The sequence below is a fragment of the Scardinius erythrophthalmus genome, assembly GCF_964197995.2.
Source record: "Scardinius erythrophthalmus genome assembly, chromosome: 19".
In the NCBI taxonomy this organism is placed as follows: domain Eukaryota; kingdom Metazoa; phylum Chordata; class Actinopteri; order Cypriniformes; family Leuciscidae; genus Scardinius; species Scardinius erythrophthalmus.
Genome location: NC_138239.1, coordinates 11968909 through 11992213, shown reverse-complemented (window position 1 = coordinate 11992213; position 23305 = coordinate 11968909). Strand labels below are relative to the sequence as shown.

The window sequence follows — 23305 nt, the reverse complement described above, 5'->3', positions numbered from 1 at the left end:
TCACGAAACACAAAAGCAAGTCAAGTCAAGTTTATCATTCTTCTCATTACATGCCAGTGTGAGAAAAATAATGAATTTTTGTACTAAAAGAATAAGATATTTTTTTATTTTTATCAAGGGCCTCAAACCTTTGGATCCCATTGTACTTCCTCTAGCTCATACAAATACTGACGTCAAATTATGACATGCACTCAGCATACTCACCCATTCACTGCATTGTTTTTCATACATTTTTTAGAGACTTGTTCAGAAATCAAATTGTAGCCCAACCTGAAATGCTAATTCATCAAGCATTCTTTTGATTCATCATAGTATACAGATAAAAATGAGTATAATTCTCTCAGGGTTCAGCCATGTTCACTTTACATCATTCGCAAGTATCAGAGTTTCCTTATGAGATGATAAATTGAAATTCTAACATCAAGTGCAGGTCTGTTGTACATTTCCATGTTCAAATATGGCACTGACAATTCAGACTTTATGAGTTGAATGGAACACAGCAGACAACTTAACTCCTTGTTATTTACACAGAAAGTTCATCTGTCTCTTCAGGTAAAAGTCTCTTCTGGTAATATTGAAGCTTCACTACAAAGCATTTGCCTCTCTATCACCAAGTTACTTAGGTATATGGTATACTTAGCAAGCACTACATCTGCCTCCATAGTTTGAAATAGTTGGGTTCCAGAAGTATAAAACTCCATTTTCTCCATAGAGGAATTGATATTTAACGATAACTTTAAAACCTTAAAAGAAAAATATAGATCTACTGGATGTTAATCAATAAGCCATCAGATACACAATACACTCGAACTACTATATATACAGTATAGCTTTAAATCAGAGCTTGTAATGTGTGTGGTTTGGTTTGGTTCATGGCTAATAATATTAAATACTTTTTTCAAATCCCTATGGAACCAAGGCTGCTGAAAAGGTTGCACTCTATACACTGTTTTTCAAAGTTGTAAAAAAGAGTATTTTTTACAAGAAAATACTGTTGTAGTCTTTCTACTTCAAAATGTCATTGTTTGATTCAATGTGTTACTTGCTGTTTCTTTGTAATTATATGTGAAATGTATTCGAAATTTCTGATAGAAAATTGTTTAAAAGTAAATCCTACACCACATTTATTTGAGAATGGTAGACAGACGTTTTTCACAAGGTGACCAAATTTGTCCGACCACTCAAAATATAAATCATTATTGTAGGCTAAGCATAGTGAATTGTGGTAAGGCAACAATTGAGTGTTCAGTAATGGAATTTTGTTGCATGGGCACCTTATTTAACTCATAATTTGAAAACTGCCATCTTAAAAAAACATTAGAAATCCTGAGGGAACCCATGACTTAAATACTAATTCTCTTCCAGGATTTCTATTGGGTTAATGGTCTTTAGCTCAGCGTCTGTTCATGCTGGTCCTAATTTACTGCAGCACTGCATACTCACTGCTGTCTTCAGTTTGCAATTCCACATTTAACTGTTGGTCATTTGAACTTTTTGCCTCCAGTACACACACACACATTCACAGAGAGAGAGAGAGAGAGAGAGAGAGAGCTCAGCAGCACCGCATATTGTGTCTCTGGTATCCACTGCAACACTAATGGTTATTGTTGTTGTTGTTTTTGTCGCTTGTGCAGGGAGGCAACTAAAAAGTGTGCTCGACAAACTGAAACACTACCACACCATGGCACCGCTACTGCTGGAAGGAACAGAGCAGCGCCCAATCAGCTGGCTCCGCTCCAGGGTAAGAAAGAGCACTGTATATATTGTTGCTCACCATTTTCCACATTTTTCCCTAAACCTCTAGAAAGTCATTTGCGCTTCCATCATGATGTCTCGTTGCCAGTGTTTATTTATATTTTTATATGAGTTTTTGATTTGGAATAGCACTGACTTGCATACACTCTTTTTAAATGAATAATATATTGAGTCCAGTGCAAGTTCACTTCAGTTCAAAATGGTATAACATTAGACTACGGTACAAATTAGTTCACAATGTATGACTCCCATAGTCAGTATCATTATTGAGCCACAGCCTTTTAGCTCTAAAAGGGTCATTTGTGAAAATGAGTGAAAGGCCTGACTGCCAAACGGCACCAGAGGCACAAAGGCTGAGTGATGAGGTGATGAATCTTGAAAACTGTTTTGGAGTACATTAGATTAGATTAAGTGCCTGAAGCCGTGGCGACATTGTCGCAAAAAGTCACATGGTCTTCGTCATTAAGGCTTAATTGATTCCAGTCTCCGCACTGAGTTACTTGAGCTCCAGTGAATATTACGGTCAAACGTCTTCCGTAGCTCAGAGCAATGTCTGATTCTGGCACATGGCACTTAGAGTCCATTTCACTGCCTGGTTCGGAGGCTTAGGCATCGAAAACTCGACACCCAGAGCTTTTCATAACTGTCTGAGATGTTGGGAATATCTTTAATGCATTGTTCGGAAAAAGTTTTGTATTTCATGAAAATGCAGTGCTAGCGAATGGTTGGCTTTGCTTTGCTTTCCGAGGTGATTGCTATTAAACATTTGCAGGTGGAGATTGAGGTTATGGTGAGGGTAGCGTATTTCAGGGAGGAAATTCCACTCAGAATAAAGGACCTGTCGGTCTACACCACGAGTGGCCCGACTGATGGCCCAAAGCCAAATCAGTCCAGCTGGAGTAATGGAGGAAGATTTGCTCTCTCAGCTGTTTAGTAAGAAAAAAAAGAGTTATTCAGAAATATTTCAGGAGTACACACATGCATGATTCTGTTTTGCAATTTGAAAAAATAATAAAATAATAATGTGCACAGAAAACACAGAAGAGTACAGATGTACTGTAAACACATGGAATTATCATAGGGCCATGTCCAAAAAAACAAAGTATTATCATGGTACTTTTTGTAAGTAAACACATATTTGGACATAAACAACACAAACACACACAAAACAGCAAGATAATACCATAATTTACAATGGTGCAATTGTACATTAGGTTGCGAAAAACAAATATATTGTATCATATAGGCTAGGAAAAGCCATATATAAAATTCACAATAAAATCTGAGAACATTTACAGCATAGAGGTCCACCCCGATTCACCAACTCACTTGAACATTTCTGGCAACACTGCTGGCTTGTTTATCATAATTTATCAAGAATCGTTTTATGTTTAAATTATATTTGTGCGTACAATTCAGTTCATATTCCTCATGTCTTTGGATGAGTCGAGTGAATAAAGATGCAGTGGATATACATGAACGCACAAGCTTCGGCCCTGTGCAGTGTTTGACACATTATTATGTGCAAAATGACATTTGGAGGGCTTCGTTTTGGCTCTATGGCTCTGTCTGGTGCGCTGGATAAAAACCTGAGGTCATTTAAAGGTGTGAAGGCTATGCGTGTGTGTGTGTGTGTTTCAATTGGGAAGCTGCAGGGTTTAGAGTAAATTGGTTGAAACAGGAAAACAGGACATGAAGTGATTGTTTTGTTTTTCATTTATTTAGACACCTCCTGCTTCGCTGCGGATCCTAATCCTAGCAGAAGGACAACAGCTGATTTTATCTGTGGAGAAGAACCAGTAAGTCTCCCTCGCAACACTCCTGACTCTTAAATCGCCACACACATCATCAGACACACAGTGTTTTTTACAAAACCACATGCTCAACCGAAAAAGTAACTTAAGCTATCATTAGGCAGCTACCATATGGCTTCAGTAGACTGAATATGTAGCGCAAAGCTTAAATAGCTTAAAAGCGCCAGTTCTGTAACTGCATGGAAAAGAGCGATTAGCACAGGGTTTATTTCACTATTATTAGAGCAACGCACAAAGTAACGCCACCATGATGTAACACTTTCTTATTTAATATTTAATATATTTTATATTGCAATACATTTTGCAAAAAAATGTTGGGCTAAAACAGTAAACGGCTAATGCAGTAAGAGGCACTCAAGCAGCTTGAAGCTCTACAGCTTGAAGCTTTAAGCAGCTGAAACCTTAAAAAGCTCTATAAATGTCTATTTTCCCCCCTCTCTCTTTCCTTACTTCTGTACGGTGGCCGAGAGAGCTCAACGCGCTGCAAATGAATAAAACACATGCAAACAGAAAAAAACGCATGCAAACAGAAAAAAACGCATGCAAACAGAAAAAAACACATGCAAATAGAAAAAAAAAACCAGCGAATAAGAAAACATCTTCATCAGTTTTACAACTCACGTGCGTCCCAATACTCACAACACAACCAAATACGGAAACGCGCTGCAATTACAGAAACGCGCTGCAAAAGTTCACAACAAAACCAAATACAGAAACGCGCTGCAAATAGAACAGAACACAACGGAAATGTTTCCGGGGAACCCAATAAGTGACGGACGGACGGCTAGGACATGCTTACAGCTGTCTACTTTTATTTATTTATTTTTATTATTTTTTTGCAAAACATACAAAGATGACACGTTTATGACATACAACTTTGTAACGTTATACAATATACACAATGTATTTGCGATATGTTCAATGTCATAAGAATACTAAAAAGAACAATGAGCTGAAGACTAAAATAAATAAATAAATAAAAAAGATAGAGAAAAAGAACGAGGAAAAGACATTAATCTATACATCAGTTACATTGAACACATTTTGAAAATTTTCATAAGTTTCATGAGAAATGTTAGAATGTAGCTATAGGTCCAAATATGAGACGGCAAGTTTTAAAGTTGAGACACTCACACAAAGATATAACACATATTTTAAAAACTTTGTTGTATAAAATGTATATTTATTTGCAACAGTTATGTTAACAGCATTAATACTATATTTCTGGTAAGAACAGCTCAGCTGATGGACACGCGCTGCGTTGTCATGGGAACATCCCAAGTGAAAATAATGAGGAAATTACGTTGTCTTTCGTTGCTCCCTTCATCAACATAATGGCACACAAGTGCCCCGCTCACTCCAAAGTGCCCAATTCAAGGGCTCTGCCCTTTTAAGAGAGTAACGTTAGGGCATAGGTAAAGCCAGAGCCCGCGTCTCTCTGGTAAAGCTTGCGAGCCGTCCGTCCGTCACTTATTGGGTTCCCCGGAAACATTTCCGTTGTGTTCTGTTCTATTTGCAGCGCGTTTCTATATTTGGTTTTGTTGTGAACTTTTGCAGCGCGTTTCTGTAATTGCAGCGCGTTGTGTTGTGAGTATTGGGACGCACGTGAGTTGTAAAACTGATGAAGATGTTTTCTTATTCGCTGGTGTTTTTTTTCTATTTGCATGTGTTTTTTTCTGTTTGCATCATAGGGTTTGCATGCGTTTTTTTCTGTTTGCATGTGTTTTATTCATTTGCAGCGCGTTGAGCTCTCTCGGCCACCGTACTTCTGTCTTTTTTTTTACCAAGCTTGTACACTATTTACAGCTGAACTGAAAACTCACTTATGTTCCTGAATTTCAAATGTAAATCTGAACTGAAGTAGAGAACTGGATCTAGAATTATGTTTGGCATTGATATGTTCTTGAATGGATCTGAGAGTATATGTTGTGTATGAGTTAGCCCATATTGAAATTAATTATATGTACATATTGTCATATAAAGTAAAAACATATGGATGTACAATATATGGAATTAAAATTAAAATGTATATTTAAATTGTATATATTTACATATACATAAATATATTTTTGACATGTGTATCATGTATGTAATTATTTATAGACATAACATGTTTGTCTTTGTATAAATGTGTTTAATATGCAAATTACACATTGTATATTTACATATGTTTAAAAAAACATGAATGTTAAAAGTAACACATATGGGGCCATAATAGATAGACAGGCAGACAGAAAGAACCAACGAGCCAACAAAGAAACTCCAGGGATGTCTGATACAAGCTGACCTTCTCTGTACATTAAGCTGAGTTCAACTCTTTCCCATGCACAGCAAAAACACACAACAAATAACATCACTCATCCAGATATATAAAAGCACAACCTAGAGGATAGGCACTCATAAAACTTTGTGTTCCCTTCATTACAGCAATCATAACCATCAATACACCACTATACAAACATATTTGGATGGTTTTTGAAATCCAAAGCAAATCCACAGTGTTTTATATGAGCTTTTTTTACAAAGAAGTGTCAGTTCTTGAAAGCTTTCTTACACATGTAAAGTGATTCACTGCATATTAATGGAAGATGAGCAAGTGGCAACACCGCAAAAAAAACAAAACAGCCTGTGTGGATCTTTTCAAGCCACAGTAAAATTAAAGATCTCATTTATTCACTCGAGTGCATTTGATAAAAGAGCTTTGATAGTTCCCATCTTTCTCTGAATTTTGTCTAACCTCATCCTGAACTCATTTCTGATTCATTCATTTCATAATCATTGTTGTTTTACCCTATGGATTTGTCCTCCCTGTATTCTCTAAGCACAGATCAGCAATACAACACAGTCTAAACAACAGTCTTGAACTCGGTTTAACTCACAACTAACAGGAAAGCAATGCTGACTTTGATTGCTCATCCAAAGGATTTCCAAAATAAATGGCTTAGGACTGTGTGCGGTGGCGATTGAGGCTTCAGAGCTTGACTGTCAGAGACTCTGAGATTTGAAGCGAACACCATAACGCTAAAAGACTCTAATCAGCAGCTGCCCAGTGAAGTTGTAGCTTTGCTTCACTTAATTTGCTGAATTCTCTTAAGGGCCATGTTCCTCTCAAGACTGAGTCAAAACACTTACCATAAATTAGGAAAAAGCCAGTCACAGTGAGAGCATGTGTACAGTGTTTTAGGCTTCTTAAAGCCACATAATTTAGCATTGTTGTGAAGTTAACTTGAAATAGCTTGCCAACCTACAAGCTACTCATGTCCACTGGCACGGAGCGAGCGGAGTAGAGCTATAGCGTTTTCAATTCATTCCTAACTTTCATTCCGCTGAGAGCATCAAAAGGTTGGGCAGTTCTCGACTTTATGAAAACATCAAGTGAAAAATGCGGTCGGCAGCCAATATTGCCCTGAGGTTCAGGATGTGACATCTGTCTTTAGAGTTTAAAAATATGCAGATTGTGCCAGTGTTATTGCTGGATTTAGTACGTTAATCGTTTTGTTTACGAATTAGAGGCTTTTCAGTTGTTATATGTTAAATATTTTATTTTGGATGTGTTCATTGTGATTATACTGCCTGGGTTTATAAAAGTTTATAAAATTGAAAGGATATCTTTGCTTGGTGCATTTGGAAACAAACCTTGTCTATTTCTAAATGTAATCGCGTGCATCGCTGATGATTATACTGTCCGTGTGTTGAAAAAAACGTAAGAGTTTAGTAAGAGTCTAGTGCAGGGGTGTCAAACTGTTCCTGGAGGACCACAGCCCTGCAGAGTTTAGCTTCAAACCTAATTAAACACACCTGATCAGCTAATCAAGTCCTTCAGGCTTATTTGAAAACTGCAGGTGTGTGTGTTGAAGCAGGGTTGGAACAAAACTCTGTAGGGCTGTGGCCCTCCAGGAACTGAGTTTGACACCTGTGGTCTAGTGGCTCGGATCTCGCGTTTGCCGAGGCAGCGCGTAGATTAAGGGTTTGCAATCAGAATCTAGTGGCTCATATCTCGCGTTTGCCGAGGCAGTGTGTAAATAATGCGTCCGCAATGTATATGCAGGGAACTGAGCAGGCGGGAAATCCCTTTCTCTCTTTCTCTTATTGTGTGCAAACTAGTGTTTGCATACTATTATTTAGGCTATGGTTCTTTTTGTTTGAGATTATAATATGAATATTCAGCCTGTCATTCAGACCATGTATTCTTGTCTGCTTGTTTCTGGCTGCATTTAATTTTGACTAAATTAAATGTTAAATACTCTTCTGATTTGAAGTCTATATTAATACACTATATTCCACCTTTCACCTAGACCGTTTCTACTTGTCTGGTTGATATTTCGCTGCATTTAAGCTTTGAGAAAATTAAATATGTACTCATCTTATCTTTGAGGAGTTAGATGTCTGTATTAATATACTATTCAGCTTTTTCATCCAGACCATGTTTACTTGTCTGGTTGATATTTCGCTGTATTTAATTTTTGAAAAAATTAAATATGTACTCTGCTTATCTTTGAGGACTTACAGTAGATGTCTGTATTATTATACTATTCAGCTTTTCATCCAGACCGTGTTTACTTTTCTGGTTGATATTTGGCTGTATTTGATTTTTGAGCAAATTAAATATACACTCATCTGATCTTTGAGGAGTCATTTAATTCTGAGGAAATAAATGGTGAATTCCTGGGGGGAAATGGATAACACCTCATTATATGGTGCCCATCTCCTTTCTGTGTCCTCTAGCGAGATCTAGTCTCAGTGTCTGATTTTGCAGAAGGAGGGTTTAAGAGGGGTCAGTTCGGTTGTTTCCTGCCGGTCAGCTGTTTCAGGACGCTGGATTGTCTTCTCAAGCTATATTAGAGACAAGTCTTGAGAGGCTGGTGCCTTTAGTAGTCTCAGCCGTAGTCGTCTTGGGATAAGACAGATCTGAGGACAGTCGTTATCTCGAAGAAGGCTTTGACTAAGAAGAAGTCCTGATGCTGAGGCTGTCAGACTTCTGAGGGCAGTCCACCTCATCAAAATACGGTGCCCGTTTCTCTTCGGCGCCCTCTCTGAGGAGGGCTGCCAGTTCGGTTGCACTGCCAGTGCTGCCAGTTCGGTTGTTCCCTGCCGGTTCGCCACTTCAGGGCACCGAGGTGCCTGCATTTCCCAATGATCCTCCGAGGAGGGTCGTAGAACAGTCAGTTCGGTTGTTCCCTGCCGGTTCGCCGTTACAGGGCACTGAAGTGGCTATTTGACCAATACCTGAGGCCAGTCTCTTTCTTGGCACATAAATCGGCTAGAAATGATGGCGGTGTTTCGAGCTCTCAAACACTTCCTCCCAGACCTGAAGGGAGTAAATATATTTGTTATATTTAACAAATAATTTTTAAAACTCACTCTGGGATCTATGGTCCCATCCCCCCAACAAGGGCAAGAAGGGTCTTGGTTACCATGACTACGGTCAGATAAGTTGATTTTATTGCTGTTAAAAATGTGGTCACGTGGAAAAAGCAGAGGCCATAGAAAAGACCCACAGCCCTTAAAACAGACTTTACTGCATCAATTTATGGACAAACTGATCTACAAATGAACAAGCACCCCAGGACACTGTGTGAATGATTTACTCTCTTGTGTACTATTATGTCTTTGATACTACAGTATGCATTTTATGATACAACCAACAGTCAATGTAACCCCACCTGTATCGTGTCTCCTATCTAATTAATCCTCATTTAATGACTCACACTTTAGTGTACATCACCTTCTCTTAGAATGCAGTGTGTGTTTGTTATATCTATCTGAGTATAAATGGACACAAACGGCAAGGCCTATGTCTAACCACACTTGAGATAGAGTCATAAATCCTCCCAACAGAGAGATTTCCCGCTTGGAAATTCCCCCTTTCTTATTAGTTGAGCCAACCCTGAAAGGTGGAAACTTTCTCAGGATTTAAATGGGCTCTACACAAGCCCTTCCCTCTCTTGGCCTTCTTGGTATGTTCACAAAGCTGTCCTGCGTGGCCACACTAGGCCCCAGGGCAGCAGGCCTTGGCCCACAACCAGCCATGTGCTCATTCAGGAGAGAGAGAGAGGACTCTCTCAACTAGAACAGAATCAAAGGACAACATCAGGAGTGTGGCACAATGTCTTCATTCAATGCAGAAGTCCATCGCAACTCCAATCATCCACTCTCCCGACTTCCTCCCTTCTCCTGTTTGCTCTGCGTGTCCTCTCCCTGCCCGTAGTGCATAATCCGAGGGTAGCAGATCTGCATTTCCTGCCTGAAGATGAAGGCAGGGGCGCAGCCGACTCCCCCGGGAGGTAAGGACAGGACCATCCTGGTGGTGGTGGTGGGGTGGGTGAAGGTAATTGTTTGCATCAGCATCTACGAACTCAACCATGTGAAAGTACCGATCTTTTATACAGCAAGTATTAGAATATGATTGGATAGATGTGAAGGTAATAAGTGATGTAGTAATTGAGTCTTCCTGGCAGAACTTATGCTAAAGCTTTCATTTCTTAGAATTGATAAACAATTAACACTGAGTGTTCACGGGACGAACAGGTGGATTGATTGTAATATTAATTTGACTACATTAATTTAATTCTATTAACTGATCATTGAACTGTTCATTGAAATGCACCGTCCGAAACAGACTAATTCGCCAAAATTAATTGGATTTCCCAATGGTACTTGAGAGAGAGACCTTCTGAGAGAGTGCGTTTGATTATTGTCACTGCTTGCTCGGTTGTTAGGCTGCATGAGCAATATGTGGCATGAAAAATAACTATGTAGTGCTGGTAAAATAGCTTGTTACTGAAAACTGCACTATTTTGATGAGCTGTACTGTCACGCTACTGAAAAAAATTAGCTTGTAGCATCCCTACATTTAGTTAGCTGTCAGTCACTTTTTTTCATTTGTTGGTTTTCTCGAAGTGTTCTTCCTCTTTTAGACTGTAAATCTTGATAATGGCATTAGAGTCAACATCCCATACACTGAACTGATCAAACTCCACAGGACTTTGTATGAAGGAAGATTGTAGGAAGACTTAGAGCTTATTCTGGTTGACACAAACAGCTGTTACTGAGGAAGAGAAGAAGCGTGTGCCATTCAAAGGCTTCCTTTTATTCATCCAAACAGGAAGGAGCATAGCCAAGCACACAAAACATGTCATTACTGTGACGACTGCAAACATGACCATAGAAACTTGGACTCAGTGTCCATGAATGGACAGGGAATAGGGTTGTTGTTTGTTTGAGAATGGCATCATTGACTCTCTGCTCTGATGTCGGGCTGAAGCAAAACTAATGAACTGAGGACAATTAGAGTGGCCCTGTGATTCGGGAAGCAAGGTGAGGATAATGAGGAAGGAGTCCTTCAACAACTGACACAATACACACACCTGGACTGTTGCATGAACTGTTTAGACTATAGTCTTACAACAAGTAAGTCATCTAATTTTTTTCTTTAAGACGGGTCATAACAAGTCAGTTACATAAAAAGGTAGATTGGTCCTATTTGAATCTGAAAAGTAAGACTGATAAGCCCTAACTAATTGATTATTGGTTCTTAAGACAGTCTTAACTTAGCAGCTATGTTTTTGGCCCCTGTAGTGACCTTTAAAAATGAGGCCACAATGGCAAATTAGAAATATTTTTTTTCTAAAGTAAGTGCCTGTAAAACTAAGATACAGCCTCCCCCTTACTTTTGCATGGTATATTAAAGGTAAATAAATAGTAATGTAATTTAATAGTAATAAAAAGTAAATGATAAAAACATTCATCCACTGAGATCTGCGATCTGAACATTCTAAGTTATATAAGGTATCGTGTATTGTTAGGTAATGCTAGATATATAATATACTGTATCTCATCATATTTTAGATGTGATAATGAGGTCACAGATGATGATCAATTTTGTCTGACAGATATAGTTGGCAATACAGCAAACCCTGGTGGAGGGAAAAAACAATACTATCAGATGAATTTACTTTTTATTTGACATGTTATCATAAATGCAATATATACAGTGTGTGTATATATATACCCATATATATATTTGAATATTTAAGAAATATTAGTATTATCCAATTTTTTTTGCTTAATTATTTTTTTTATTAATACATTGTATGCAAAGAGAACTGGACATTTTTGTTATTATCAATAATGTTAATGTTATTAGGGCCCAAGCCCTGAAAGGGCGAAGGCCCTATTGTTTTCGTAAGGATTATTAGGGCCCAAGCCCTGAAAGGGCGGAGGCCCTATTGTTTTCGTAAGGATTATTTTTTTTTTTTTTCTTCATTATTTTTTTTTTTGCCTTTTTGCCACTTTTGGGGCCCTTAACATGCTCAAAAACTCTTGAAATTTTGCACACACGTCAGAACCCGCGGCCATCAGGGCCGGGCTGAAGCTGGTACCGGGGCGTGGCAGGGGGGCTCGACAGCGCCCCCTGGAATGGGGTCCGAAAACTTGGTCCATAAATCAAACACGCTTGCATGTAATAATATGAAACTCAGTACACATATAGATCTCATCGGGCCGAACAACTTTCGTGCTCTAAGTTTTACAAAAGCCCAACAGGAAGTCGGTTATTATACGTTGTTTGGAAAACGCATACAATGGAATGTGAAATACTCCTCCTAGGGATTTCATCCGATCGCCACCAAACTCGGTGAGAATAAAGTCAAGACATTGAGGATGAATTCTTGCGAACGGATTTTTGATATCTCAAACGGTTTGGCCGTGGCGAGGAAACAAATTTATGGCGAATAATGGGACACAGGAAGTGTGTTATAACTTCTGCATACATTAACTGATCTTGATGAAACTTCAGCAGTGTGTTTGTTGTAAGAGGCCGATCACATGGATGTGACTATTGTGAGTCAAAGTTATAGCGCCACCAACTTGCAGCAGGAAGTGTGTCACTTTCAAAATTCTTTGAATTCACCCTCTTAATTTTACCCGATTTGCTTCAAACTTTATGTGTATAATGTAGACACACGGCAGATGTAGACCTGTGAAAGAATTATTGATATCTTAGATACTGTTGCCGTGGCAACGCATCAAACTTTAATATTCTTTTCGGATGCGTTTGAGACTCTTAGCATGCTTGAAATTGGATGAAACTCGACAGATACATCACATTTATTAGCCAGTAGACATGTGAAAAGTTTCAGAAACGGGCGTGGCAGGGGGGCTCAACAGCGCCCCCTTGAACGGGGTCTGAAAACTTGGTCCATATATCAAACACGCTTGCATGAATTAATATGAAACTCGGTACACATATAGATCTCATCGGGCCGAACAACTTTCCCTCTGTCAAGTTTCACGCCAGCCCAACAGGAAGTCGGCTATTATGGGTTGTTTGGAAAACGCTTGCTGTGGAATGTGAACTACTCCTCCTAGAAAATTCATCCCATCCCCACCAAACTCGGTGTGCATGAAGTCAAGACATTGAGGATGCTAAATTGCGGACGGATTTTTGATATCTCAAACGGTTTGGCCGTGGCAAGGAAACGAATTTATGGCGAATAAGGGACACAGGAAGTGTGTTATAACTTCAGCATACATTATCTGATCTTGATGAAACTTCAGCAGTGTGTTCGTTGTAAGAGGCCGAACACAAGGATGTGACTATTGTGAGTCAAAGTTATAGCGCCACCAACTGGCAGCAGGAAGTGTGTCACTTTCAAAATGCTTTGAAATCACCCTCTTATTTTTACCCGATTTGCTTCAAACTTTATGTGTATAATGTAAACACACGGCAGATGTAGACCTGTGAAAGGATTTTTGATATCTTTAATACTGTTGTCGTGGCAACGCATCAAACTTTAATATTGTTTTTTGATGCTTTTGAGACTCTTAACATACTTGAAATTGAATGAAACTCGACAGACACATCACACTTATTAGCCCGTAGACTTGTGCAAAGTTTCAGAAACGGGCGTGGTGAGGGGCTCAGTAGCGCCACCTTTAGTCATAAATGGGGGGGGGTTAGTTTTATCAACAGCAACAAAACTTGGTATGTGTATTGTTCTCATCAAGACGGACAACTTTCTAATTTACATTAACGATCTCTGACCAACAGGAAAAGAGATATTTTGGTTTGAATGTGGATTTTCTGAAGAATTTTCTCTCCCTCTCTCTGTGTCTCTGTGTGTGTGAGGGGAGGGGGGGATTTGACTATTGCTTTTATATTGTTAATCAAGGTTTCAGGGGCTTTTGGGGTCCTTAACGTGCTCAAAAACTCTTGAAACTTTACACACAGGTCAGAACCCACGGCCATCAGTGCCGGGCTGAAGCTGGTACCCGGGCGTGGCAGGGGGCTCAACAGCGCCCCCTTGAACACGGTCTGAAAACTTGGTCCATATGTCAAACACACTTGCATGAATTAATATGAAACTCGGTACACATATAGATCTCATCGGGCCGAACAACTTCCGCAGTCTAAGTTATTAGCTCCGCCCAACAGGAAGTCAGCTATTATGGGTTGTTTGGAAAACGCTTGCTGTGGAATGTGAACTACTCCTCCTAGAGAATTCATCCAATCGCCACCAAACTCGGTGTGCATGAAGTCAAGACATTGAGGATGCTAAATTGCGGACGGATTTTTGATATCTCGAACGGTTTGGCCGTGGCGAGGAAACAAATTTATGGCGAGAAAAGAGAAACACGAAGTGTTATAACTTCTGCATACATTAACTGATCTTGATGAAACTTCAGCAGTGTGTTCATGGTAAGAGGCCGGTCAGATGGATGTAACTATTGTGAGTCAAAGTTATAGCGCCACCAACTGGTAGCAGGAAGTGTGTCACTTTCAAAATGCTTTTATCAAAAGTGGGGGGGTTACTTTTACCCACAGTTACAAAAATCAGTACGCATATTGGTCTCATCGAGCCGGACAACTTTCTAATTTACAGTCATTAGCTCCGAGCAACAGGAAGTCAGATATTTTGGTTTGAATGTGGATTTTTTGGATATGTCAGACTCTGAGTTTTTAGTTACTCCTCCTAAGTGGTTTATTTTATTCACACCAAACTTTTTCAACATGATAAAAAATACATTCAAGATTATATATATATATATATATATATATATAAATATAGCTGCGAGCAGCGATGAAGGGCCAAAGCCGGCGGCACCGCCACCCCGGTGCCTTTAGGTAACTAAAGGCATCGGGGTTGCGGTGCCACCGGCTTGGGCCCGTAATCGCTGCTCGCAGCTATATTTATATATATTTTTTTTTTTCTTCATTATTTTTTTTTTTGCCTTTTTGCCACTTTTGGGGCCCTTAACATGCTCAAAAACTCTTGAAATTTTGCACACACGTCAGAACCTGCGGCCATCAGGGCCGGGCTGAAGCTGGTACCGGGGCGTGGCAGGGGGGCTCGACAGCGCCCCCTGGAATGGGGTCCGAAAACTTGGTCCATAAATCAAACACGCTTGCATGTAATAATATGAAACTCAGTACACATATAGATCTCATCGGGCCGAACAACTTTCGTGCTCTAAGTTTTACAAAAGCCCAACAGGAAGTTGGTTATTATACGTTGTTTGGAAAACGCATACAATGGAATGTGAAATACTCCTCCTAGGGATTTCATCCGATCGCCACCAAACTCGGTGAGAATAAAGTCAAGACATTGAGGATCAATTCTTGCGAACAGATTTTTGATATCTCGAACGGTTTGGCCGTGGCGAGGAAACGAATTTATGGCGAATAATGGGACACAGGAAGTGTGTTATAACTTCTGCATACATTGACTGATCTTGATGAAACTTCAGCAGTGTATTCGTTGTAAGAGGCCGATCACATGGATGTGACTATTGTGAGTCAAAGTTATAGCGCCACCAACTGGCAGCAGGAAGTGTGTCACTTTCAAAATGCTTTGAAGTCACCCTCTTACTTTTACCCGATTTGCTTCAAATTTTATGTGTATAATGTAAACACACGGCAGATGTAGACCTGTGAAAGGATTATTGATATCTTAGATACTGTTGCCGTGGCAACGCATCAAATTTTAATATTCTTTTCGGATGCGTTTGAGACTCTTAGCATGCTTGAAATTGGATGAAACTCGACAGACACATAACACTTATTAGCCAGTAGACATGTGAAAAGATTCAGAAACGGGCGTGGCAGGGGGGCTCAACAGCGCCCTCTTGAACAGGGTCTGAAAACTTGGTCCATATATCAAACACGCTTGCATGAATTAATATGAAACTCGGTACACATATAGATTTCATCGGGCCGAACAACTTTCCCTCTGTCAAGTTTCACACCAGCCCAACAGGAAGTCGGCTATTATGGGTTGTTTGGAAAACGCTTGCTGTGGAATGTGATGTACTCCTCCTAGAGAATTCATTCAATCACCTCCAAACTCAGTCAGCATGAAGTCAAGACATTGAGAATGCTAAATTGCGGACGGATTTTTGATATCTCGAACGGTTTGGCCATGGCGAGGAAACAAATTTATGGCGAGAAAAGAGAGGAGACGAAGTGTTATAACTTCTGCATACATTAACTGATCTTGATGAAACTTTAGCAGTATGTTCGTGGTAAGAGGCCGATCAGATGGATGTAACTATTGTGAGTCAAAGTTATAGCGCCACCAACTGGCAGCAGGAAGTGTGTCACTTTCAACATGCGTTTGACAAAAGTGGGTGGGTTAGTTTTACCAACAGTTACAAAAATCAGTATATATATTGGTCTCACCGAGCCGGACAACTTTCTAATTTACAGTTATTAGCTCCGAGCAAAAGGAAGTCAGATATTTTGGTTTGAATGTGGATTTTTTGGATATTTCAGACTCTGAGTTTTTGAGCTACTCTTCCTAACGGTTTTATTTTATTCACACCAAACTTTTTCAAAATGATAAAGATACATTAAAGATGCTAAATTGTGAACGGATATTAAACATCTCAAACGGTTTTGCTATAGTGAGGGACTAAAGTAAAGTAACACTTAAAGCCTCATCTTCTAAAAATGTAATTAAACACCATTTATTTCTATATAAAAGTATAAAAATGTCACAACTAAACCCATTTTATTCTTTTTTTTTTTCAATTTAATAAATATTTATAAGTTTAAAAATAGTAATTGTACTATTTAGTCCCATAAAAGTCAAGTCATACATAGGGCTATACTGCCCTCTTGTGTTCAAAATCAGGTAGGCCTATTGTATCTACATAAAAATATACTAGGTATGTGACGGTGAGAATATTTTACCACCGGTTAATCGACGTGTGACACCGCTGGAGGCTTTTGAATCGCCAACTTAAAAACGAAAGTAAAATATGTTCGTCCACACTGACATTGATAGTGGTTGAGCGAGCGTTTCAAATGAATTCCTATGGAAGTAGGAATTAACTGAAAAACGTTCACTCTGTTCTGCTCGTTCCTCGCCGTGGATGCGCACCGTTATGAATGCCCGTGCAGCCATGAGCATTTTAGTTTAATTTTAAAATTAGCGCCTTTCGGGGGTTGATTGCTTGAAATTATTTTACAAAAGCACAATGTTGTGTTTTATTGCAACTGTACACAAATATAAGTTAACACTTTGCAGTTTGAATGTCGTCCTGTATAATGACGGAGTATGTTTTTATGTGTCCACTGTTCAATCGCGCCCACACCACACACACACACCCACCCACACACACACGGTTTACTATCTTTGTGGGGACTCTCCATAGATTTAATGATTTTTATACTGTACAAACTGTATATTTTATCTCCTTACACTAACCCTACCCCTAAACCTACCCATCACTGAAAACTTTCTGCATTTTTACATTTCCAAAAAAAACTCATTCTGTATGATTTATAAGCTTGTTTACCCATGGGGACCTCTATTTAGGTCCCCACTGTGACACGAGTCCCCATGAGTCTGTGTGCATTCAGGTTGAAGTCCCCACCGGGATAGAAAAACATGAACACACATACACACACACACACACACACACACACACAAACACACACACACACACACACACACACACACACACACACACACACACACACACACACACACACACACACACACAAACACACATTCCAGCATTGCAATCTTGACATCGCAGCCTGTTCATTATAGCCTTAATAAAATATAATAATAAAATAGTTAACCTAACATATAAAAATTACACTGCTCTAAATAGTCAGTAGTACAATTCGTACATTCACAGTAAGCACCGCTCCACTGTGATGTTTCAAGCACATTTTTGCGCGTGTGAAGAGGATGATTTTTTCTGTCGATATTGGAACACGAGTGAAGAACAAAGCCTATAATAAAGAATAGTTTAGCATCCAAATACATCGCAAATGCTGAAACATTTTGATTCTAATGAGAGGGTTACGTAAGCCCAACAGTGCTTACTTTCGTTTTAATTTTTACATTAAATTTAAAAGATTTGTTGTGGGATATTTTGAGTGTATCATAAAATCAGAATAAGCTAATAAGGTTTCTGTCTTATATATATATATATATATATATATATATATATATATATATATATATATAAAATATATATATAAATATAGCTGCGAGCAGCGATGAAGGGCCAAAGCCGGTGGCACCGCCACCCCGGTGCCTTTATGTAACTAAAGGCACCAGGGTGGCGGTGCCACCGGCTTGGGCCCGTAATCGCTGCTCGCAGCTATATTTAGTTATTATATTTCTTTGCACATTTTTACACTGTTCTGAAATGAGCACAAGGAAATATACTCTCAATACTCAATACTGAATTGGTGTCTGTAAAAGGTGAAGGTGTGAGGTAGTATAGAACATAAACTGCTCCTGTTATTAAACATTCCACACAATTTGTATTGTTGTGGAGGTTGGTTGTCTTTCACCTTGAATGTTTGTTGCTTTATGGAATATGTAAACTATATTCAAGGATAGAAAGACTGAGAGAGAGCAAACAATGAAAGGGAGAAGGAGGAGTATACAGTGCCACGTTCAATTATGGATTCACTTGTGGACTCGCTTGTAAACTTTCCATCTGTTACAAATTACTCCTCTCAGGGGCTTCAATTATTTCTTCTGTCTTCAAACTGAAATTAATGACATGGTGTGTAGTGTAATCAGGGGTTGTGGAGTGCATGAATGTGGGAGAGAGAGAGAACATAATAAGAGCAAGTCGTTTGACAAAGCTTTTAATGACAGTGTATGACAGGACAACACACCATTTTTTAGAAGCATGTGAAAACAGCTCATATTTTTATTATACTGAAATTAAGTTGTCAAACAAACAAAAGAAACAAGCTTTTTATCTTATACATAAAGCAAGAACCACTATTATTATTGCTCATAATTATTGCTCATGGAACTGAACACATCCCTAACCTTACTATTAAACTTTGACACATAATTGTCCCACATCCCATTGTATTAAGAACATAAATGATGACTTGGCTCTTGTGGTTTATTGAGCAGATATGTAGCCTTGTCAGGTGGACATTAAAATGGGTGAAAATTAGCAACCACCTGCAGAAAACAACCAGGTACCATAACACAGAGCACTACATTACAACTACCAAATGCTTTAAGAGCACCCTAAAAACTGCATAGAGTGTGCTAAAAATCACTTAAAACGCTTTAGCAGCCACATAGCAAAACCATGGCAACCACACCAGTAGCAACATACCAGAAAACCACATAGAACAACTAAGTAATGCCCTAACAACCAACCAGAACACCCTAACAGCCGCTTAGAAACACCCTAGCAACCACCTAGCATTGTTAAAAGTCACATAGAAAATCTTAACACTCACATACAGCAGCAACACCATGGCAACCATCTAGAACACCATAGTAATGACCTAGCAATGCCCAAACAACCACCCAACCAGGACACCCTAAATAATAGCATAGCAACACCCTGGAAACCACACAGAACAACCTAACAACCTCCTAGCAGTGTACTAAAAGTCACACAGAGCAGCTGTGCAGTCACATAGCAACACCCAGGCAATTACCTAGAACACCATAGTGATGACATAGCAATGCCTTAACAATCAGAACACCATAGCAACTGCATAGCAATACTCTGGCAACCACCTAGAAATTCACTAAAAGTTACACAGAAGCCGTTTCTCAATACCAAGTACGCAAAGTTCGGACTTGAGTCCTTGGTAGTTCGGACTTGACAAGTTCGACTCAGGAGAACAAACTCCCGAAATGGAACAGCGGTGTACTTGATAGTGTCACTCGGCTCGCTCTGGCTACTCCGGTTATCTCTTTATAGGCTATATCTAGGCTACGAATAAAACAAAATATATTATAAACCACCACTCTGCCTCTTTTCATTTTCATTTAAAAAAATCTTAAACATAATGGCCACACAAATGTGGTTCAGGCAACGCAATTGATTATCTTCACTGCATATTTATAACAACACGAAGTATAAAGCACAACCCTGACTCTTTTTGTTTTCATTTTAAAAATATGATGAATAAAAAAAGCATTATAATATTGATCATTAAAACTAACATTTAGCAAAAAGAGACAGGGTTGTGTCATTTAATTTTATTATATATGTACATACAATGAAGAGAATGTAGGCAACATGTAGGCTATAATAAAATATTTTATATGTTTTAAATATATAAAATAAAATGACATAACCTTTTTTTGTTAAATGTCAGTTTTAATGATTAATAATAGCCATTCTAAAAGTATAAGTAGCCTAAAAGGTATAAGAAGCTATACAATAATAAAGCCAACGATTCAGTCAAACATAAGTCAGCTCTCTAGGCTACAACGTTAAGTTAAATAGACTAAAGTTAAATAAAGCTATGAAACTTCACTTTGCCCTCAGCTAAAACGTTTTGCCAGGGAACAAATTATAGATTAATGATACAAATAAAATAAATAAATCGCCCGTTAGATATACACAAGATGATTTATATCTCATGTTAAACCACTAGACTAGAGACATCCGAGCCAGCGGCAAGTCAGCAGCACTAGCCGAGGAAAGGCTGTTCTCGGCGGGGTACGAGCGCCAAGCGTCCGATTGCCTGGTTCTCACAACCCCGAAAACGTCAGATCAAATTTTCAAATAGGCGCTATCTTTATAAATAAACCAAAGATTTGATCTTTAAAGGGACACTTCACCCATTTGCATTAAGCTTTGCATTGTTAGAAACCCAGTCATACTATTGAATGGTCGTGCAACACTCTTTCATTTTCCCCTGATACGGGAGAAATCTGTTATTTACCTCTTACACTTCCTCCTACAATGACGCAAAAATCGTCATTTTGCGTCATTGTAGGAGGAAGTGTAAGAGGGGGGGATTTCTGTTGAGACTACAAGCACTCGTTCCTCATCTCTCCCAGGGGGCGGGACCCGCTCACGCTACAGACCTATTACAGATCAGTGGGTGGGACTTTACTCTCTGAAACTGAAAGCAATATCCTCCATCTTGTTTGAAGCTAAGCTAACAGGCGCTGTGGAGACAGATGTAAAGTTATGACAATAGCGGAGGAGAGTGCTCAATATGATATAGACTAGAGGAAGAGGATTTCGGAAGTCTGATGCTTGAATCAGGTGTTTGTGGCTACCTTTACAAGCCGCATTATAGCGAAGAGCAGCCGAGGCAGAAGCCCTGCCTGCCGCGGACGAGGAGCCCGGACTGGGCCTGGCTCGAGTTAGGGCGGACTGGTGGCGCCGGTGATCTCACTATGCAACTACGAACCGCTATGAACACAGAGATAGAGTCCGTCTGCGGCAAAGAATTTCAACGATGACAATTTCTCCTGGACGAAATCTCTGAATCAGACGAGGACACGGACGTTTGTGTTGTGAACTAGTTTCCTAATTTCGCACCGCATATGTTCTGACTGAACATCCAGGTACCATGCAATAATTCACCTTTTCGAAAGAAATACAAACGAGGAGTAATGCACTAATGAGTTCGCCAACTAACTAGACATTTTGTGTGAATGTGAAATTAATTTCAAGCTCTGGTGGTAGCTAGCCTTGTAGACGGAAGAGTGATTTCTCTTATAGGCAGATATGCGCTTTCTGGATTAGTGGGAGTGGCTTGCGGAGCTGTGCAATGTGGTGCATTGTGGGAGTTGTTGTCTTTCATACAAATGCGTCCTGAAGTTATTTTTTGTCTTTTCTCGGTCACAAAGGCACCAAATTAAAAATTTCTTTTACATTTCGACTACATATATGACCCACTTTAAATAAAAAACAATGTTCAAATGGGTGAAATGCCCCTTTAAACAACTACATTCTCGCCTGAAATACTCTTAAAACCACATTTCGTGACACAATTATAGCAGTATTTTTAAATTACGCAGGGTTTTTCCTCTGCTATTGACGCTTGCTGGTTGGTGTGAGATGCATTCAGGGATACCTGGCTGTCTCAAGTTCGCACAAGTCACCTCTCGATGCATCCTCGGTAAAAGAGGCGGGTCAAGAACACATCCGGGGATTTGAACTGGACTTGGCTAGATGTGAACTTTGAATTGGAACAGTACTAGGGCAGCAACTGATGACGTTTCACAAGTCCACAAGAACACAAGTACAGACAAGAACCCATATTGAGAAATGGCTAGAGAGTTTGAGGAGAGATTCCCTGATACAATTGTAAAGCGCTTTGGGTGTACAGTAGTACATATGAAAGCGCTATATAAATGCTTCATTCATTCATTCATTCATTCATTCATTCATTCATTCATTCACTCACTCACTCACTCACTCACTCACTCACTCACTCACTCATGTTTGTTTGTTTGTTTGTTTGTTTTGTTTCCGTAAATAAATATTATTAACATAATTTACCTGCAAGTCACGTTAGACAAAAACAGCCTGAACTCGGTCGCTTTTGACCTCTGTGAAGTGGGTCAGCTGTCGGGGACGCAGAATCATAAGCAGAAAGAGCGATGAGGAGAAGCTTACATCAGTGCTTTTTGTTTGTCATTGTGTGTGCCAGCACATTATCCACAGTTGGTGGCAAGGAATAAAATAGAAAGAGAGAAGCACAGAGGGCGAGTTATGCTAATGTAATTTGGTTCTAACCATCCCTCAATGAAGCAAGCGCAGCTCGTTTGAAACGCTGTATGGAGTGGTTTGTCATCAGCAGGCTGCTTAGATGAACAAAAAAATAGAGAACATAAGGGTGAAATAGAGCATTGCCAAGTATATGGTAAATTATGCCTTTCTGGATGATTTTTCATATGGGCTTTATGAAGTGTATTGTTCAGAAGAGTCCTTGGCATATTTATCTAAGTCATCCGATTCACAGAAGTCATTTAAACTTTTGAAAGCGAGGAACTGCAAGTTTGTGAGATTTTCCCAGAAGATGTATTTTTAATAACCCAGTGCCACGTTCTGTTCTGTTCTGTGTATACACTTTTATACTTTTGTTTGTGAACTTTCTCCTCACTAAGTTTTGACTCCCGGTTTGTGTACCAGTGTGTACCTCTGTGGTATATAGCTTATATATTGGGCAGTTCGATATCTGATCAGTCTATTTTATTATTATTTTTAAAATTCTCTTGTAAGTGTTGTCTATTATCTGTACCCACACATGAAAGCTTGGAGTCTGTAAGTTTTTGTCTGTTTTTGAAAGCTTATGTTTCAAAGACTGCATTTATTGAATCTAAAAAAGGGAAATATTTTTTCTATTTAAAGTTAGTGTTTTCTATTTTAATATATTTTATAATGTCATTTATTTCTATGATGGCAAAGCTGACGCGGAAGCAGACGAAGACGATGGTGAAGCAGTTTATTTAATGTGTCCAAAGATCCAAAAACATGAA

General features: G+C 39.1%; 1 protein-coding gene across 2 annotated transcripts in view; it reads left to right on the top strand.

The window, feature by feature from the left end:
* adam12b (ADAM metallopeptidase domain 12b) overlaps positions 1 to 23305 on the top strand; it is a 112504-nt gene that overhangs the window by 16433 nt on the left and 72766 nt on the right. For both annotated transcript variants that reach the window (XM_081394041.1, XM_081394040.1), the window contains exons 2-3: positions 1635 to 1741; positions 3481 to 3554. In XM_081394041.1, coding sequence (XP_081250167.1) covers positions 1635 to 1741; positions 3481 to 3554 — 181 coding nt within the window. The remainder of the gene's footprint in view (positions 1 to 1634; positions 1742 to 3480; positions 3555 to 23305) is intronic.